This window comes from Squalius cephalus (genome assembly GCF_949319135.1).
Source record: "Squalius cephalus genome assembly, chromosome: 5".
Classification (NCBI taxonomy): Eukaryota; Metazoa; Chordata; class Actinopteri; order Cypriniformes; family Leuciscidae; genus Squalius; species Squalius cephalus.
This window is the reverse complement of record NC_137126.1, coordinates 49,981,874-49,999,958: the sequence shown is the minus strand read 5'-3', so window position 1 is coordinate 49,999,958 and position 18,085 is coordinate 49,981,874. Positions and strand designations below refer to the sequence as shown.

Here is an 18,085-nt window from a genome sequence, read left to right as displayed (position 1 = left end):
TTTTTTTATTTTTTTTACAGATAATTCTGACCTTTTTTATATACACTTGCAATTCTGACTTTTTCGTGATATTGTGAGATATAAACAATTGAGAGAAAAAATCTGAATTGCGGTTGTAAGAAATAGTCAGAATTGTGAGTTTATATAAAAAAAGGACGAAATTATCTATAAAAAAGTATTTTTTCTGTTGTTTATATCTCACAATTCTGACCTTTTTTATATAAACTTGCAATTCTGACTTTTTTCTCAGACGTGCGAGATATAAACAATTGAGGTTTTTTTCTTGCAACTGTGAGTTTATCTTGCAATTTTGACTTCTTTATAGATAATTAGCCAATTCTGACTTTCTTTCTCCAAAAAATTGGGATAAAAAAATATTACTTTGAGTTTATATCTCGCAATTCTGACCTTTTTTATTATAAACTTGCAATTCAGATTTTTTTCTCAAAAAAATAAAAAATTTGCACTTGTTTTCTTTACAGATAATTCTGACCTTTTTTTATATACACTTGCAATTCTGACTTTTTCATGATATTGTGAGATATAAACAATTGAGAGAGAAAAATCTGAATTGCGGTTGTAAGAAAAAAGTCAGAATTGTGAGTTTATATAAAAAAAGGACGAAATTATCTATAAAAAAGTATTTTTTCTGTTGTTTATATCTCACAATTCTGACCTTTTTTATATAAACTTGCAATTCTGACTTTTTCTCAGACGTGTGAGATATAAACAATTGAGTTTTTTTTTTACTTTTTCTTGCAACGGAGTTCATATCTTGCAATTCTAACTTTTTTTATAGATAATTCTGACTTTTTTTCTCCGAATTGAGACATAAAAAAATTGGGGAAAAATTATTACTGTGAGTTTATATCTCGCAATTCTGACTTTTTTTATATATACACTTTTTATATATAAATTTAAATATAAACTCACAATTCTGACTTCTCATAAACTGTCGATTCCAAGTCAGTCCAAGACAAAGTTGAGATGCAATTACCATTATTATTATTATTATTATTTTTCTATTTGGTGGCGAAAACGAGCTTCCAGTGAGATTCCCTAAATGCTACCGTGTGTTTGATTGTATGATTTGTTAGTAAAAAAATACAATTTTACAAAAACGAAAGACAAAAGAGAAAGCAAAAGGCAAACCGAGTGTCTCTCGGCGGTTGGCAGATCAGCACATGTTTGGTCCATAAAGTGGCCGTCAATAACGAGAGCATGAAGACATGTGATGTTCTCCGACGTCCTGATTGGCCACACCGACACTCACGCTGGGCCTCGCTGGTTTTGATCCCACAGCCGCGCGAAACGTGGACGATGAAGATGCATGAAGAGAGAAAACATTTCGTTCTCCATTTTAAAATTCTCGTGGCAGGAAAGAAAGACAAAAGTGCGATGCCACTTGAATCCACTCCGGCTAAAACATCTGAGCTTGTTCGCCTCCCGAAGTCCAAACGGGCTCATTAGTAAATCTCTAGATATATCTCTCATTACTAGTCTCTGACGGGTTGGTTGAAGTATGTTAAGTTCTCTTGTCAGTTCAGTGGCGTTTTGTCTAAGAGTGTGTGTGTGTGTGTGAGTAAGTGTGTGTGTGTGTGTGTGTGTGTGTCCAGTCCATTAGCAGCATTTCTTCTTGCGTTTGCTGCTCTTACTCAGTTTGACCACTTCGCTCTGCTGTTGCTGCTGTTGTTTGGCCACCGACTCCTTCCGGGTCTTCAGGACGAGCTCAGTGACGCAGTTGAACATCTGACATGAAGACACACAGAGTGAATCAATGAAAACAAGGCATTTCTGAACGTTAGATGTCTTCTAAAAATTATATGAAACAAAAGACCAGACTAGACAATATCATTGGAATCACATTCAGAGTGAAGTTGATGAACAATAAAAACAATGACAGCCAATCAGAATCCATCCTGCTTTCAGAGCTCCAAATGCATGTAAACGCAGCCATTGTTACATTAAACTTTTTAAGTAACTTGATAATATTCACATGGATGTAGATATATATGTGTAAACTTACATCCTCCACGTTGACGTTCTCCTTGGCGCTGGTCTCGAACAGTCGGATGCCCATCTGCTCCGCAAACTTCTGCGCGTCATTGGTCTCCACCACTTTAGAGGCGGGGTCGTCATTCTTATTACCCACTGAATTCAGACCACATGACCATTAAAACCAAATATAACCAATAACAAAAACAACAGTCACATCTTAAAGGTGCAGTAGGAGATTTCTGAGAAACGCTTTTGAAAGTGGATTGGACCGAGCAGCACAACACTCTTGTAGCCAATCAGCAGTAGGGGGCGTGTCCACTCATGATGGGGGAGGACAGAGTGAGCCAATCAGCAGTGGGGGGCGTGTCCACTCATGATGGGGGAGGACAGAGTGAGCCAATCAGCAGTAGGGGGCGTGTCTACTCATGATGGGGGAGGACAGAGTGAGCCAATCAGCAGTGGGGGGCGTGTCCACTCATGATGGGGGAGGACAGAGTGAGCCAATCAGCAGTAGGGGGCGTGTCTACTCAGGATGCGGGAGGAGAGAGTGAGCCAATCAGCAGTAGGGGGCGTGCCAACACATGATGGGGGAGGAGAGAGTGAGCCAATCATCAGTAGGGGGCGTGTCCACGCATGATGGGGGAGGACAGAGTGAGCCAATCACCAGTAGGGGGCGTGTCCACTCAAGATGGGGGAGGAGAGAGCGAGCCAATCAGCAGTAGGGGGAGTGTCCACTCATGATGGGGGGGGGGGGGGGAGTGAGCCAATCAGCAGTAGGGGGCAAGTCCACATGATGGGGGAGGAGAGAGAGTGAGCCAATCAGCAGTAGGGGGCGTGTCCACTCATGATGGGGGAGGAGAGAGTGAGCCAATCAGCAGTAGGGGGCTCATGATGGGGAGGAGAGTGTCATTGTCCACTCATGATGGGGAGGAGAGAGCGTGAACCAATTCAAATATTGGATTTCAAATATCAACAGTGTTTCTCAGAAATCGCTTACTGCACCTTTAATTAACAGCAAAGTAACCACACACTGATCATCAAGAGTTCATAACATGCTAAAAGGCTGAATCTGATAAAATACCATAAAAAAAATGTCAAATTCTTATTTCATCTCCAAAATATTAAACATTAAAGAAATAGACTAAAGATAAAGAATATTATGTCTATTTTTAGGACTATTCTTTTTATGATTTTTTTTTGTATCATGTAATTAATTCAATTAAACACATTTTCTTCCAAACAATATCTCATAAAATAAAGAATTAATAGTATAAAAAACAAAAAAATGACCATAACTTTCTTCATAGGCAGTTGAGATTAATTTGACCATTCTTTAAAAAAAAGCCCTTTAAATTAATATATAAAACTATATTCCACGTCATCAACTATAAAAACATGCACAAATAGAAATTTCATATCACATTAATAGCATTATAACCATGTACGCATAACATTAAAATTGTGCGTGCACTTTTTACAAGCACAAATTAATTAAGAGATCCATGAAACATTAATACTTTTATAAATGTATTTGAGCTATTGGAGAGAAAAAGCTGAAAAACATCTTAAATATTTAAAATACTGTCTCTTATAAATCTTTAAGGAGAAAAATGTGTGCAACAGGAGGACCAGGACATTTCTTTGTGAAATTCATCCAAAAAGCAACAATCTATTTACCTAATATTCGACAAACGTCGTCACAGTTTTGATTGATTTCATGAAGCCAGCGTTTGACGTTCACGAACGACTCGGCGCTGCTGACGTCATAAACCACTATAACGCCGTGTGTGCCTCTGTAGTACCTGAAAGAGATCACATGACACAAACAAACACAATAAAAGTCCTGATCTGAGATCAGCCACAGACACACTGATCAACAATAATTCAGTGCCATTCCAGTAGATTCGTTGCGAGAAACAAATGAAAACAGAAAAAAATGTACACAATAAAAACTACATTTATAAAAGTTTTAAAGTTAGTCAACATGAAATCAAACTGGACGGTTCTTATTTTTAATGGAATATCGCTACTTTAAATGATTCATCCTTTCACATCATTAAAGTTTTAATAATCTTGAATGAGAATAACTTCCTCTTGCAGAATCTCTTCTCTGACGACGAGGGCGGAGCTATAACCTGTCACTCACATGAGATCAGCCAATAGCAAACCACAACCATCCAATCAATTCCCCACAGGCACAATCAAGCCCCGCCCACATCTGATCTTGTTCCAGAAGCGGATATACGTCACAATATGGAAGAAAAGACTGGCGCTATTAGGGTTCAGTCAATCTTGTCAGGCGTCTATTTCAGCTGAGAAAATTAACGTTAAAGACACACCGGCGGACAGTACGGGGAGTAAATGAAAATGCGTGCTTTGGCGGAAATGCGTAAATGGACGTTACGTGAGGATGTGGAGAGTGTCAAAATAAAGGTACCATATAAGAGGCTGGGAGAAAAAAAATCGATTCACCTGGCTATCGCAATTCATTTATTTTTCGAATCTAAAATCGATTTTTTTATTCCAGAATCGATATTAATTCAAATTCAATTGCTTTATTTTTGTCCTTGCTTGTAGACGAGGTTGACAGAAGTTAGCCACTTTCGTTCCAACAGAGGATGACATGTGTCATTATCTATAGCCGCGTTTCCATTACCCTTCAAATTGCGCAAATTGAAATTGCGAATTGAAAATACGCCCAATGGAAACACGTCAATTTCGCAAAAACTCCCATTTATCGCAAAACAGTTTTTCCGCTCGCATGAGGGGGTCTTTCAGGCGATTCGAAAAAGGAATATTTCGCAAAACTGCAGTGGAAACAGTTTTTGCGCATTTACAGTCACCTGACGTAATGTTTGGACAGAATACGAGACAGAGCTCTTTATTAAATTCATAAAAGACTAAAGAATTACAGAAATACTGGATTCTAAACCTCAAAGAAATGCCACAATCAAGACCTTGAAGCAGATCTGAGGGAGAAACACCCAGAAACTCCTCATATGAGCCGCTCATAAGGGTCTTTCCTTGCCATTAATGCTTGGATAACACGCCTACGTTTCCTTCCATTAATAATAATAATGTCTAGTGCGGTACGTGGCTGTGATATATATAAACTTACCAACGTCCGTTGCCATGATTTTTGGAATGACTTATTGCGAGAGGAAAAAAATTACGTTTTAGTCGCATAACATCGGTCAATGGAAACACCGTCATTTCGCAATAGTTTTTTATCAATATTTAAAAAAAAAAAAAAAAAAAAAGTTTTGCGCAAATCTTTAATGGAAACGCGCCTTATGAGTGTTTAGTGGTGTAATATCCCAAGTGGAGGCGTAGAAGAGACGTGAGACTGCTCATATGCTGAGAGAGAGAAGACAGTAGAGCTGCACGCTTCATCTTTAAAAGACTGTGATCTCCATTCAAACACACACACCATCTTTCAATCCGCCTGTCTGGCCCGGAGAGAGTCGTCATGAACCGCTTCACAAACAGCCTTTTCAACCTCATAGGATCATTATTTCTGTGATGCAATTGTTAAAATGATCATAGAAGTACTTGGATAAAAGTTTAAAGTTCAAATATGAACACTGATGTGTCTACGGTAGCGATCAAAATCAGCTTTTGATTGGTGCTTTTTGATTGGCAACTTGGTGCTTAAAATAACGCATTTATCGATTACATTGTGACAAGTGACTGTTAAAAAATGTATTTGAAGAGTTCAGATGCAAAAGCCTCTAAGTGCCATCTGAAATTTTCTTCTAAAATGATCATTTTTTATCAAGCTTGTATATTTAAATTCAGTAATTTCACTTAAATGGTATTGAAAATTACCTATTATTTGTCATTTAAGTGAAATTACTGAACTTAAATATACAAGCTTGATAAAAAAATGATAATTTTAGAAGAAAATTTCAGATGGCACTTAGAGGCTTTTGCATCTGAACTCTTCATTTGTTATTGAATCATTTATTCAGGAGAATGTAGTAATGTATGATGCTTCTGAAATAAAAGCCAGAGACTCATGTACAGTCTGTGTAAGTGTATGATTTAACTTTTTCCGATGGTCTAGTGTTAAAAAATTGCAATATATTGCTATATCGAATCGCAATACTTGTAGAAATCTCGCAATTCTAAAAAAAAATAAAAAAAAAATAAAATCACAATACATTTCGTATCGGCACCCAAGTATCGTGATAGAATCGGGAGATGGGTGTGTCGTCCCAGCCCTAATATCTGGATATTTTAAGTGTGGCATCGGTGCATCACACCGTTAGACGTTAGGTCGATGCATCAAAGCATGTCAGTGTATTATTACACCCATAATCATGTCTCAGCTGGAGGAAATAAAACATTATTTATCAGCTTTAATCGGCCAAATGTTCTTATCAGGCCGATAACATTAAAAATGTAAATATATAGGCTGATACCGATCTAGTGGCCGATATATCGTGCATCCCTAACGAAAAGCTAATAAGTCATAAAAATGTAAAATTTAAATAAATTAAATTAATCATAAAATAAAACCCAGGGGTGATAGTAGAAAAAAATCCTGAGCCTGAACTTTTTTCCCTGTGAGGTAAGCGGGCCCCTAAGCCAAGATATATGCCCTGATTAACATAATTGTCAAGCGGGATCCAGGGGTGTGCTCCCCTAGGAGAACATTTTGATAAATAGTCCCTTAAATGATAGAGTCTTGTGACTTTTGTGGATATAAATGGACATCATTCAGACATGAGATGAACAAACCCAATACAAGCCTATATTACAGTAGCAGGTTTCAGTAAGTCAAATTTAAGACCTTTTTAAGACATTTTAAGACCATAAAGATTGAAATTTAAGACCTACGACGCATTGCCAAAAAAATATTAAAATCGAAGAATTCATTTTATTTCAATGAATTCAGTAATTGAAAAAGCATTAATTTAATTTACAGATAAAGCAATCACATTAGTAACGTTCCACACCCAACAACGCGTGTCAAAGAAAAGAACAGAATCAGATATAATTTTTTTTATAGAAAATTGTACTTTGCATATTATACTATTAAACACATAATTAGTTGATCATAGTTGATCATAACTAGAAATGAAATGGCATGAACATTTCATTTCATGATTATAGTGACAAAAATGATCACGGTTATCACAGAATCCTGTTCAAAAAGTACTAATACTACACAATGAAATCAATTCACCAAGTTTTATGTCGAAAACCAGCAAATAACAAATAAAATAAGCATCAATATGCACTTTTTGTTTACATAAACATTAAAATAATACCATTAAATATGATAGCCAGATTTTAAAAGTGTCTTGCATGTTATATACTAACATGTACAAGTTCAAAAAGTTTTGACAAAAAAGTTTTTTATAAAAAGATAAACCTCACATATTTCAGCCTTTAAATTATTATTTATAAAAAAGAATGAGTCAAAAAAAGATAAATTACTGACATTTACAATGCACTTTAGATTATCTTTTATTATTAATAGTAAAATTAGGTCCGATTTTCCCGTATCGTCTGTCATTGCTATGCAACCGTGCTCTGCGCTCTCCACAACGACAAAAACGTTTTAGTGGCTAATGGATTTCCACCACCGAAAAACATGGAAAAAAACGAGCGCGTCGCTGCGCGTTTATTACCGCTTACCGCGCGCCTACATTTGAACGAACTTGAGCGCGCAAAAGACGCGATATATGAACGAATATGTTGGCGAGCTACCTCAAATCAGGCCACGAGCTACTGGAGCTCGCTAGCGATAATTTTTTCATCAAGTTTGATCCACCTTTATCGACAAGTTTGGTGTCTTCCCCTGGCTTCATAAAGTTGCACTCCATGACTTTGGCTATGTTTCGCGCTGCCGGTGTGGGAAACACATTCGTAGTGTATGGGAAACACAAAACAAATTTTGTTTGCGCCGGAGCGCTATCAGGCCTGAAAACCCTTACTAAAAAAGATGGAATATTTTATTTGTTTACGTGCACGTCATGTGACCATTAATCAACACCCAAAGAACTGCAAACATGCAAATTTGTTGTTAAATTATTGAAATGTTAAATTTGAGGAGTAAGTCAAGTCAATATTTTAGCTAAAAAAGGTTCGGCTGACAAAAAAAAAAAAAAAAAGTTTGAGAATCGCTGATTTAAAGGATTATACGGACTCAATGCAGAAACTGGGCTGGAACGCACGGCATGCACACCGATCTGTGCGGATTCAGTTCTGGATCATCTGATCATGCTCTCAGCGGCCCGTACGAGTTTAACTCCTGACTGAAACAGTGGAACAGTCTGTTATTTTTCTTTACATTGAAATATTATATTAATAATATTCAGTCTGTTGTGAATAAGAGACAAGCAATCCAGTTTAAATGATTCCTAATGCCTCTTTCACTTCCTGTGAATGACATCATCACTGACAGGAAGTGGTGAACATCATCAGATGTTCCCATGTCAAAACATTCATTTGGTGGATAGCTGGTGCAGTGTGTGTGTGTGTGTGTGTGAGCTGATCCTGAGATTCACTTATTCTAATAGGAGAGCGTGTGACGATCATCCCTGCGCTCCACATACCAGCGACTCCATCAACAGCGTCTTTGTGGAGCTCAGACCCGCTCCCGTCTCCAACACACAGCTGGTCAGAGAGCCGTTCTGCCAGCTCAAGACACACACCGGCTGTGTAAAGGCTGAGGAACCGTATCATATCGAGATCGCAGTCAGATTTACATGTGACATTCTTCCTGGATCTGGATTAATCTACTAATCTAAACACCACAACAGCCGTCAGTGCATGTCGCTAATAATGACTTCTGTGTGAATTAATGGTGCGGATTCATCTGACACACACACATACACACACACGCACACACACGCACGCACGCACACGCACGCACGCACACACACACGCACGCACACACACACGCACACAAGCACACACTCAAACACACACACAGTCAAACACACACACACTCTCAACACACACACTCTCAACACACAATAACACGCACTCACACACACACACTCACACACACACACTCAACACACAAACACACTCAAACACACAAACACACTCAAACACACAAACACACTCAAACACACTCAAACACACACAGACTTACTCACTCTCTCTCACACACACTCACTCACACACACACACACACACACACACACTCAAACACACACTTTCAACACACACAGACACACTCAAACACACACACTCTCAACACACAAACACACTCAAACACTCACACACACTCAAACTCACACTCTCTCTATCTCACACACACACACACACTCACACACACTCACACACACTCACACACACTCACTCTCACACACACACTCTCTCTCACACACACACACTCTTCTCACACACACACACTCCTCACACACACACACACTCACTCTCACAAAACACACACTTTCAACACACACACTCAACACACACTCTCAACGCACACTCTCAACGCACACACATACACTCAAACAGACACACTCAAACACTCACACAGACTCAAACACACACTCAAACTCACACTCTCTCTCTCACACACACTCAAACACACACACACACTCACACACACTCACACACACTCACACACACTCACACACTCACACACACTCACACACACTCACACACACTCACACACACACTCACACACACACACACACACACACACACACACACACACACACACACACACACACACACACACACACACACACACACACACACACACACACACACACACACACACGTCTCAGTATCTGAGGACATGAACACACACACACACACACACACACACACACACACACACACTGCGTCTCAGTATCTGAGGACATGAACACACACACACACACGAGCTGCTGTCGCTTCACAAGCTTTTTCTCGTTTCATTTGAGAAAAACTTCCGTCAAATACACCGAAAAATCTTCACGACAAACCGTCAAAATAAAAGTTCAGCCAAACTTCAAGAAATTCTGACAGAAACATCGCCATCACTGCTGTACACTAAAATGCACCTCTCAGAGTAATAAAAATAATATTATTAGTTTTAATTTCATACAACCAAGAAATTATTTCATCCATGTTTTAAATGTATACAGTCATTACTTATTACTTATCAGAGAAATGCAGTTTTTATGTTAATTCACTGTTATATTTTCATTTGATTACATTTTAAAAGCTTGATTAAATTGTTACAATTTTATATAAACTTGTAGTAAATCATACAAGAGATAAAAAATGAATTTAGGGAAAAATATGGATTCCCTAAATTAAAAGGCAGCTCATGGAGTTTAATTGTGAACAAACGAGTTTAAATGTTTACATTAATTCTCCAAGTCTAACAAACATGTGAAAAGAAATATCGTTATAATGTGTTATGTGACACGGATTTCACAAATCGATTTGATTCTGATTAAAAAGCTCATTTAATGCGATTTATCTGGAAATATTTCAGGTTCAAAGCTTAATAGCACAGATCTATTAAACTGAACTGCTGTTTGTAGTCAGAAATGATAATTAAAAACACTCAAAACTTACTGTGACGAAACTGACAATAAATAAAAATAATAATAATTACTGGAGAGTAAGTGCACAACAAATATTGTTTAGTGAAGTTTTATTTACACATTAATTGAAAAAAACTAAAAAATGTGGGGATTTTTCAATCAATATTGAGATATTTTAACATCTCCTTTTGTCTTCCTCAAAAGATAAGGTTTGAAACATGAAGGTTTTCATTTACTTGTCCTTAAAAACAGGCACTTCACAGAGCGACAGGCTTTAATGCTGCAGTTTCCCTCAGCCGTCCTCATAGTCTAGCTTCAGCTCTGGTGCAAACGTGTGTGTGAGGGCATGAAGTGGATCATGCACTGAAACTGAAGGTACTGAGCACCAGAAGAAGGAAGGCTGCGGTTTCTCTACAGACTGAAAGAGGAAACAAGACACTCCAAAACCTGCGTCTCCATTTGCCTGGCGTTCATCAGATCTCAATGAACATTTAGATTGCACTCTAAAAATATTACTTTTACCACTGAAACACACCTAATTTTAAGACTTATTTCCTCGATGGTATTCTAAGAATCACAGTTAGATTAGGATAAGGAAACGACACACACACACACACACACACACACACACACACACAGACACACACGAGGCAATTTAAAAAAAATAATCCCAGGTTTGCTGTGCTCGTTTGTAGGGCTCACCATTTGGCTTTTTTTTTTGTGATTATACGTATATCACTATGGCTATGGAAGCTTGTTTCCGCCACTGAATAATAAATAAATAATAATAATTGCGACTTTTTATCTCACAATTCTGACTTTTTTTCTCACAATTGCGAGATATGAAGTCAGAATTGTGAGAAATAAAGTCGCAATTCTGAGAAATAAAGTCGCAATTCTGAGAAATAAAGTCACAATTGCGAGATATAAAGTCAGAATTGCATGATATAAAGTCGCAAAAGCGTGTTATAAAGTCAGAATTGTGAGATACAAATTATTCGGAGGTAAAAAAAATAAATAAAAAAAAATCCGTCTTTTTTTTCCTTAGAATTGGACTTTATATCTCACAATTCTGAGAAAAGATGTCAGAATTGCAAGATATAAACTCGCAATTATGTGTTATAAAGTCAGAATTGCGTGATATAAAGTTGCAATTGTGAGAAAAAAAGTCAGAATTCTGACTTTTTCACGCAAATCTGACTTTATAACACGCAATTACGAGTTTATATCTCGCAATTCTGACTTTATAACATGTAAAAATCTCGCAATTGTGAGATAAAAAGTCGCAATTATCTTTTAAAATGTTTTATTTTGTGGCGGAAACAAGCTTCCATACTATGGCTGTAAAATAAGAATAATAAAATAATATGATTATTAAATAAAAAAAAATTGTAATATATTATTATATTAATATATTAATATTATTTAATATATATACACATAAAATAATATATTTTTATATATATATAATTAATTAGTTAATATAATTAATATATATATATATATATATATATATATATATATATATATATATATATATATATATAAATTATATATTATAAGTAATATTATTCCTATACTTCACTGTAAAATAATAATAGGCCACTTAAGAAAAAAATATATATTTAATATTCATATGGCTGTCTTATTTTTCATTTTCATTTTTATTTTCAAATGTTAAATCATTCAACTTTTATTTTGGTGTAAAACCGCAACCGTAAAAACCCTTAATTATAATATAATATTATTATTTTAATGATTATTAAATACAAAAAGAGACATTCTTTGTTGCATAATATATATTTTTTAATATATTATAAAAAAAAATAAAAAAAAATAATATATATATATAAATTATTAAAAATATAAATTGTAATATTATATTAATATATAATAATCTTAATATATTAACTAATTAATATATATATATATATATATATATATATATATATATATATATATATATATATATATATATACACATATATATACATATATTTATTAATTATATATAAAAAATATATAAAAAATGATATATAATTCATATACATATAATATAATATATTAATTATATATTATAATATTATTAGTAATATTATTTAAATAATATTTCACTGTAAAGAAAAATAAATATATATAAATATTAATATGGCTGTCTTATTTTTTATTTTATTTTTCAAACGTTAAACCATCCTTTAGTTGCTCAGCGCTTCTCATTATACGTTTGTGGAGATGTGTGTCGCGTGTTTCGTTCCGAACGCATGTTCAAACTCACAGCAGATCCGCGCGGATGATCATCGAGACGCTGAAAACACCGGCGGATCACGTGTAAACGAACACAGCGCTTCACTCTCAAACACAGCGCACGCATTTACTTAATTAAATCAAAACTTTTGACTGTTAGTGAACACACTCTTGCTCCATATTCAATGCTCACGGGACACTCGACTGATTTCACTCTGAGTTTGACTTTAGCATGTGAACATTTTCTCTTCTATTCTATATCTATTTATAAAAATAAACAAAAAACCTGTACTGGGTTAGACTAAACTGGGAAGGGTCATAAGCACTTACATATTGTTGTCCTATTGTTAGTTTAACTGCTCCTATTATACTCATTTGTAAGTCGATTTGGATAAAAGCGTCTTGTAAATGAATAAATGCAAATGAACATCTCATTAGGACTCATGCGACGCTGTTCTCAAAACTGCATGTTACACCGTGTCCAAGACTCCAGCGACAAATAATGCGTCTGTCCACACTAGACGCGATGCGACTGCGAGATGCGTAAAAATCAATCTGAACAGCGTGTGGGCGGAGTCAGCCAATCAAAACAGCGTGTGGGCGGAGTCAGCCAATCAGAACAGTGTGTGGGCGGAGTCAGCCAATCAAAACAACGTGTGGGCGGAGTCAACCAATCAAAACAGTGTGTGGGCGGAGTCAGCCAATGAAAACAACGTGTGGGTGGAGTCAGCCAATGAAAACAGTGTGTGGGCGGAGTCAGCCAATCAAAACAGCGTATGGGCGGAGTCAGCCAATCAAAACAGCGTGTGGGCGGAGTCAGCCAATCAAAACAGCGTGTGGGTGGAGTCAGCCAATCAAAACAGCGTGTGGGCGGAGTCAGCCAATCAAAACAACATGTGGGCGGAGTCAGCCAATCAGAACACCGTGTGGGCGGAGTCTCGCGGCACCAGAGAGTAATCTCGACGGCACTCGCATTAAAATGGATAAGTCGCTACATAATCAAATTCACAAATATTACACCATTTAAACATTATATAAAATACATACTGAGTTACTCAAACAATCTTTGTCAAAGAATACACTTGTTTGTTCACAGTTTGAACGTTTTTGTTTCCATTTGTTTAATTTGAAGATCTGAGGTGAATTATCCACTGTTGCTTTTACAGCCTCAAAGCTGGAGCACTAAATGATGTTCAGAGTCACATGACACGCTTTTAACATTAAATAAAGCACATAAACAGTGCCTGAGATCATCATCGCCACACTTTGTGTTTGTTGTTCCAGCGCAACGTCGCAGAAAAATAGAAACCGTTTCTACAATAGAATCGTTGTGTGTCGCCGTCGCTCCTGGTTAGGACAAACACTCTGATCAACATGGAGAAGAACCTTTTAGCACACGGTGTCAGAAAGCATCAGTTTAATGCGACTCACGTGGAGGTGATGGTCCTGAATCTCTCCTGTCCGGCTGTATCCCAAATCTGCAACTTGACTTTCTCCCCGTTTATTTCCACCGTGCGAATCTTGAAGTCCACGCCGATCGTGGTGATGTAGCTTCCTGCAACCACACAGAAATCAGCATAAAAATCACTAAATCATGCTGGTATTTTTAGTAGGGCTGCACAATATATCGAAATTATCGAAATATAATTATTATTTAATGCATTATTTAATGAGTTATCGCACATCGCATTTTTCTTCAATATTGTGCAGCCCTAATTTTTAGCATAACCCTCCATAAATCTGCATGCATCTCAATGGATATACTTATTTTTCATAGATTTGTAACCTTTATTACTCGCTGTAACCTTTCTGACATTAACCAGCATTAAATTATGTAGAACAGCATGACCTACAACAGTGTCCGTGTGTGTGTGTGTGTGTGTGTGTGTGTGTGTGTGTGTGTGTTAGTAATCAGTTTTAGTGACAGTAATGTGGCTCTGTATCTTCTTTCACAGTTAATGTTTGTTAAAAGCACACGTGACGTGTTGATCCTACCCGAAAACGTGTTATCAGCGAATCTCAGGAGTAAACTGCTCTTGCCGACACCTGTGGACACACACACATTAGAGTTCACAGCTTTACACCCAAAACATTACATGACATTCATGAGCTGTGTCGTCGAAAAATCACTTTCTGTGCTTTTATAGTGTATGTGTGTGTGTGTGAGAGAGAGAGAGAGTGAGTGGAGTGAGTGTTTGTGTGTGAGAGAGAAAGTGTGAGTGTGTGTGAGAGAGAGAATTGAATTGAATAGAGAGTGTGTGTGTGTGTGTGTGTGTGTGTGTGTGTGAGTGAGTGAGTGAGTGAGTGAGTGAGTGAGTGAGTGTGTGTGTGTGTAAGAGAGAAAGTGTGTATGTGTGTGTGTATCATTACATGCCAACATCTCAACATTAAGTTAAAATAATGTTTCCTCATGAATCAAATGCTTAATATTTAACCCCACATTTGATGTTCATACACCCATTCTGTCACATACACTTCAAATAATATGCTAATCAGTGTAACATATTCATATTTTACCTCATTAGATAATAAAAATGATTTTCAGAACACACCCCAGACTGAATGACTCTAAACTCAGTTGACAGGCCCATTACATCAGTTAAAGTAGAAACAACAACAATGTCATTTATAAGCTCTCAAATCACTCAAAGTCTGCATTACGAGTGTATCCAGCGCAAAAAGCCCGGGTTAAGTCGTTATAGTGAATGTAAATGTCGTTGTAAGCGACTGAGGCCTGTTTCCGTTTCTCATCCCCGGTGTTTCCTTACCGCTGTCCCCGATGATGAGCAGCTTGAAGAGGTAATCATAGTCCCGCGCCATGGCCCCCCGCACAACGAGCCCGCTCAGGACCCAAAACCCTCCTGCTCCTCCTCTCCCGGCGGAGAGGCTGTCGTATATGAGCTTTATCGTCTCCCCGGGTTATTCTGAGCGGTGTGTGTGTGTATGTGTGTGTGTTTCGGACGGAGACTCTCACACACCCATCTACACTCACGGCGGATCTGATGCCGCTGCTCGCAGCCGCTCAAACAAACCCCGCCCACTAGAACGCGAGATGACTCACTGCGCATGCGCATAAATCCCAGCGGTAGTGCAGAAGATCCTCCAGCAGGGGGAGTTAAAGAGGCGTCTATATTTACACTAGTTAAACCAAAAATTATTCAGACACTAGATATCATTTTTGATATTTTTTTACTAGTATGTGCAGGATATTATAGTTCATTTATGTGAGTGAGGATAACAAAATAAAGTAAACTGTGACATATTATTCCCATAAATTCTTACATACAGTGACGACCAGTGACATTTATACACATTTGGGACCAAAAATGATTCGGACACTTTGAGCTGATCATGTTTTGCTGAAGTGTGTTTTCTTTAATTGCTAATGCTCTTTTTACACACAGACTGAACACAATGAAGCATTGCTTGGTGATTGGTTGAGCTAAACTGGTATTATCTAATTGTGTAGTTAAATTTAACAGCTGACAGATATTCAACATCATTCATGTGTGAGACAGTCTAACAGAAGGACGGACAAAACCAGTCAAATATCAACTGAGTTCTGCTCATATTTTATTACCATTCTCTAAACTATAGCGAATAAACTGTGATAATGTGAGAAATGTTGAAGAAATTTTGGTTTGACTGTATATAATATAATATACTGTAACTAGTGTTCAAAGGGGTCTAAATATTTTAGGGCCTCTATTTATCTAATATTATTATTCATACTGATTTTTGTATTTTATTTTTTGCATGCTACTTTTCAGTTAGCAGTATTATTCCAGATTTACATTTATGCTATATTATACACAGCAAAGTCACACTATATGCACAGTATACACTATTTATATACACAGTATACAAATATTAGTGGATATTATTACTGTATATTGTGTGGTCTTGTTGCATGTGTTATCTGTGGTTTTCAATGCCTGGAGGAAATAATCTCTGAGGAAATATTAAAAATGCTTTTTTATGCTTGTTCATGTGGAAAGAGAAAGAGACACCAAAGACCGTGACACTGAATCCTGCTATAAATGTTCATGATTGTGTTTATGGACAATTGTTTATAAAATAACCCTATTATTGACCATTAACAATGACTGATGAGCTGATATATGTGTGTCACAACACAACCACACAAGATTTGCATTGTGGACCTGAGAAGGTGGACAATATTCAAATGCATAAAGTTTTGAATGAACACAGAAGCACAGCATATAGGGATCTTACATAAACACTAATCTCCATATTCTCAGACCCAGAGTAAAGCATGTAAAGCTGATCATGCTGGGTTCATCTAGAAAGACGTAGACATTTCCATGACTTTTACGTTTTCAGTGACTCTTCCAGGCATTTTGATCATTCCTGGTTGTTCATGACTGTGGAAACCTATGAAAGCGTTCTGTGACAGTCCCAAGTTATAAAGTCACAATTGCGAGATATAAAGTCACAATTTTGTGATATAAAGTCGCAATTGTGTGTTATAAAGTCGTAATTGTGTTATAAAGTCAGAATTGTGAGATATAAAGTCAGAATTGTGAGATATAAAGTCAGAATTGTGAGATATAAAGTCAGAATTACGAGATATAAAGTCAGAATTGTGAGATATAAAGTCAGAATTGCGAGTTAAAGTCAGAATTTTGAGATTTAAAGTCACAATTTTGAGATATAAAGTCACAATTGTGTTATAAAGTCAGAATTGCGAGTTAAAGTCACAATTGTGAGATATAAAGTCAGAATTTTGAGTTATAAAGTCAGAATTGTGAGATATAAAGTCGTAATTGTGTTATAAAGTCAGAATTGCGAGATATAAAGTCAGAATTTTGAGATATAAAGTCAGAATTGTGAGATATAAAGTCAGAATTACGAGATATAAAGTCAGAATTGTGAGATATAAAGTCAGAATTGCGAGTTAAAGTCAGAATTTTGAGATTTAAAGTCACAATTTTGAGATATAAAGTCACAATTGTGTTATAAAGTCAGAATTGCGAGCTAAAGTCACAATTGTGAGATATAAAGTCAGAATTTTGAGTTATAAAGTTAGAATTGTGAGATATAAAGTCGTAATTGTGTTATAAAGTCAGAATTGCGAGATATAAAGTCAGAATTTTGAGTTATAAAGTCAGAATTGTGAGATATAAAGTCGTAATTGTGTTATAAAGTCAGAATTGTGAGATATGGAACAGTACATAACTTGCCCAACGAGACTGAGTAAAACCTTGGATAAATGTTTTGGTAATGTGGATGGGGCTTATGTACTGTACACTGTCAGAAATAGGGGTACAGCAGGAGTTCATTTCTGTCCCCCAAGGTACAATCTACACTAACGT

At 36.6% G+C, this 18,085-nt stretch overlaps 1 protein-coding gene across 1 annotated transcript; it reads right to left on the bottom strand.

Annotated features, from left to right (window-relative positions):
- Window positions 1–1,336: 1,336 nt before the first annotated feature.
- Window positions 1,337–15,781, bottom strand: rab35a (RAB35, member RAS oncogene family a). Its single transcript, XM_079871936.1, has 6 exons — window positions 15,518–15,781; window positions 14,745–14,795; window positions 14,181–14,304; window positions 3,676–3,800; window positions 2,027–2,151; window positions 1,337–1,749 (listed from the first exon to the last, which is right to left on the bottom strand). Exons 1-6 carry the CDS (start codon window positions 15,567–15,569, stop codon window positions 1,621–1,623), a joined length of 606 nt encoding a protein of 201 aa, XP_079728062.1. The 5' UTR covers window positions 15,570–15,781; the 3' UTR covers window positions 1,337–1,620.
- Window positions 15,782–18,085: the final 2,304 nt, after the last annotated feature.

Excerpts from the sequence above, each read along its gene's own strand:
- rab35a (XM_079871936.1), bottom strand. The coding sequence starts at position 15,569 with ATGGCGCGGGACTATGATTACCTCTTCAAGCTGCTCATCATCGGGGAC. Across the intron at positions 14,796-15,517 it reads GCTCATCATCGGGGACAGCG|GTGTCGGCAAGAGCAGTTTA; the intron begins GTAAGGAAACAC and ends GTGTGTCCACAG. Across the intron at positions 1,750-2,026 it reads AGAACGTCAACGTGGAGGAT|ATGTTCAACTGCGTCACTGA; the intron begins GTAAGTTTACAC and ends TCTTCATGTCAG.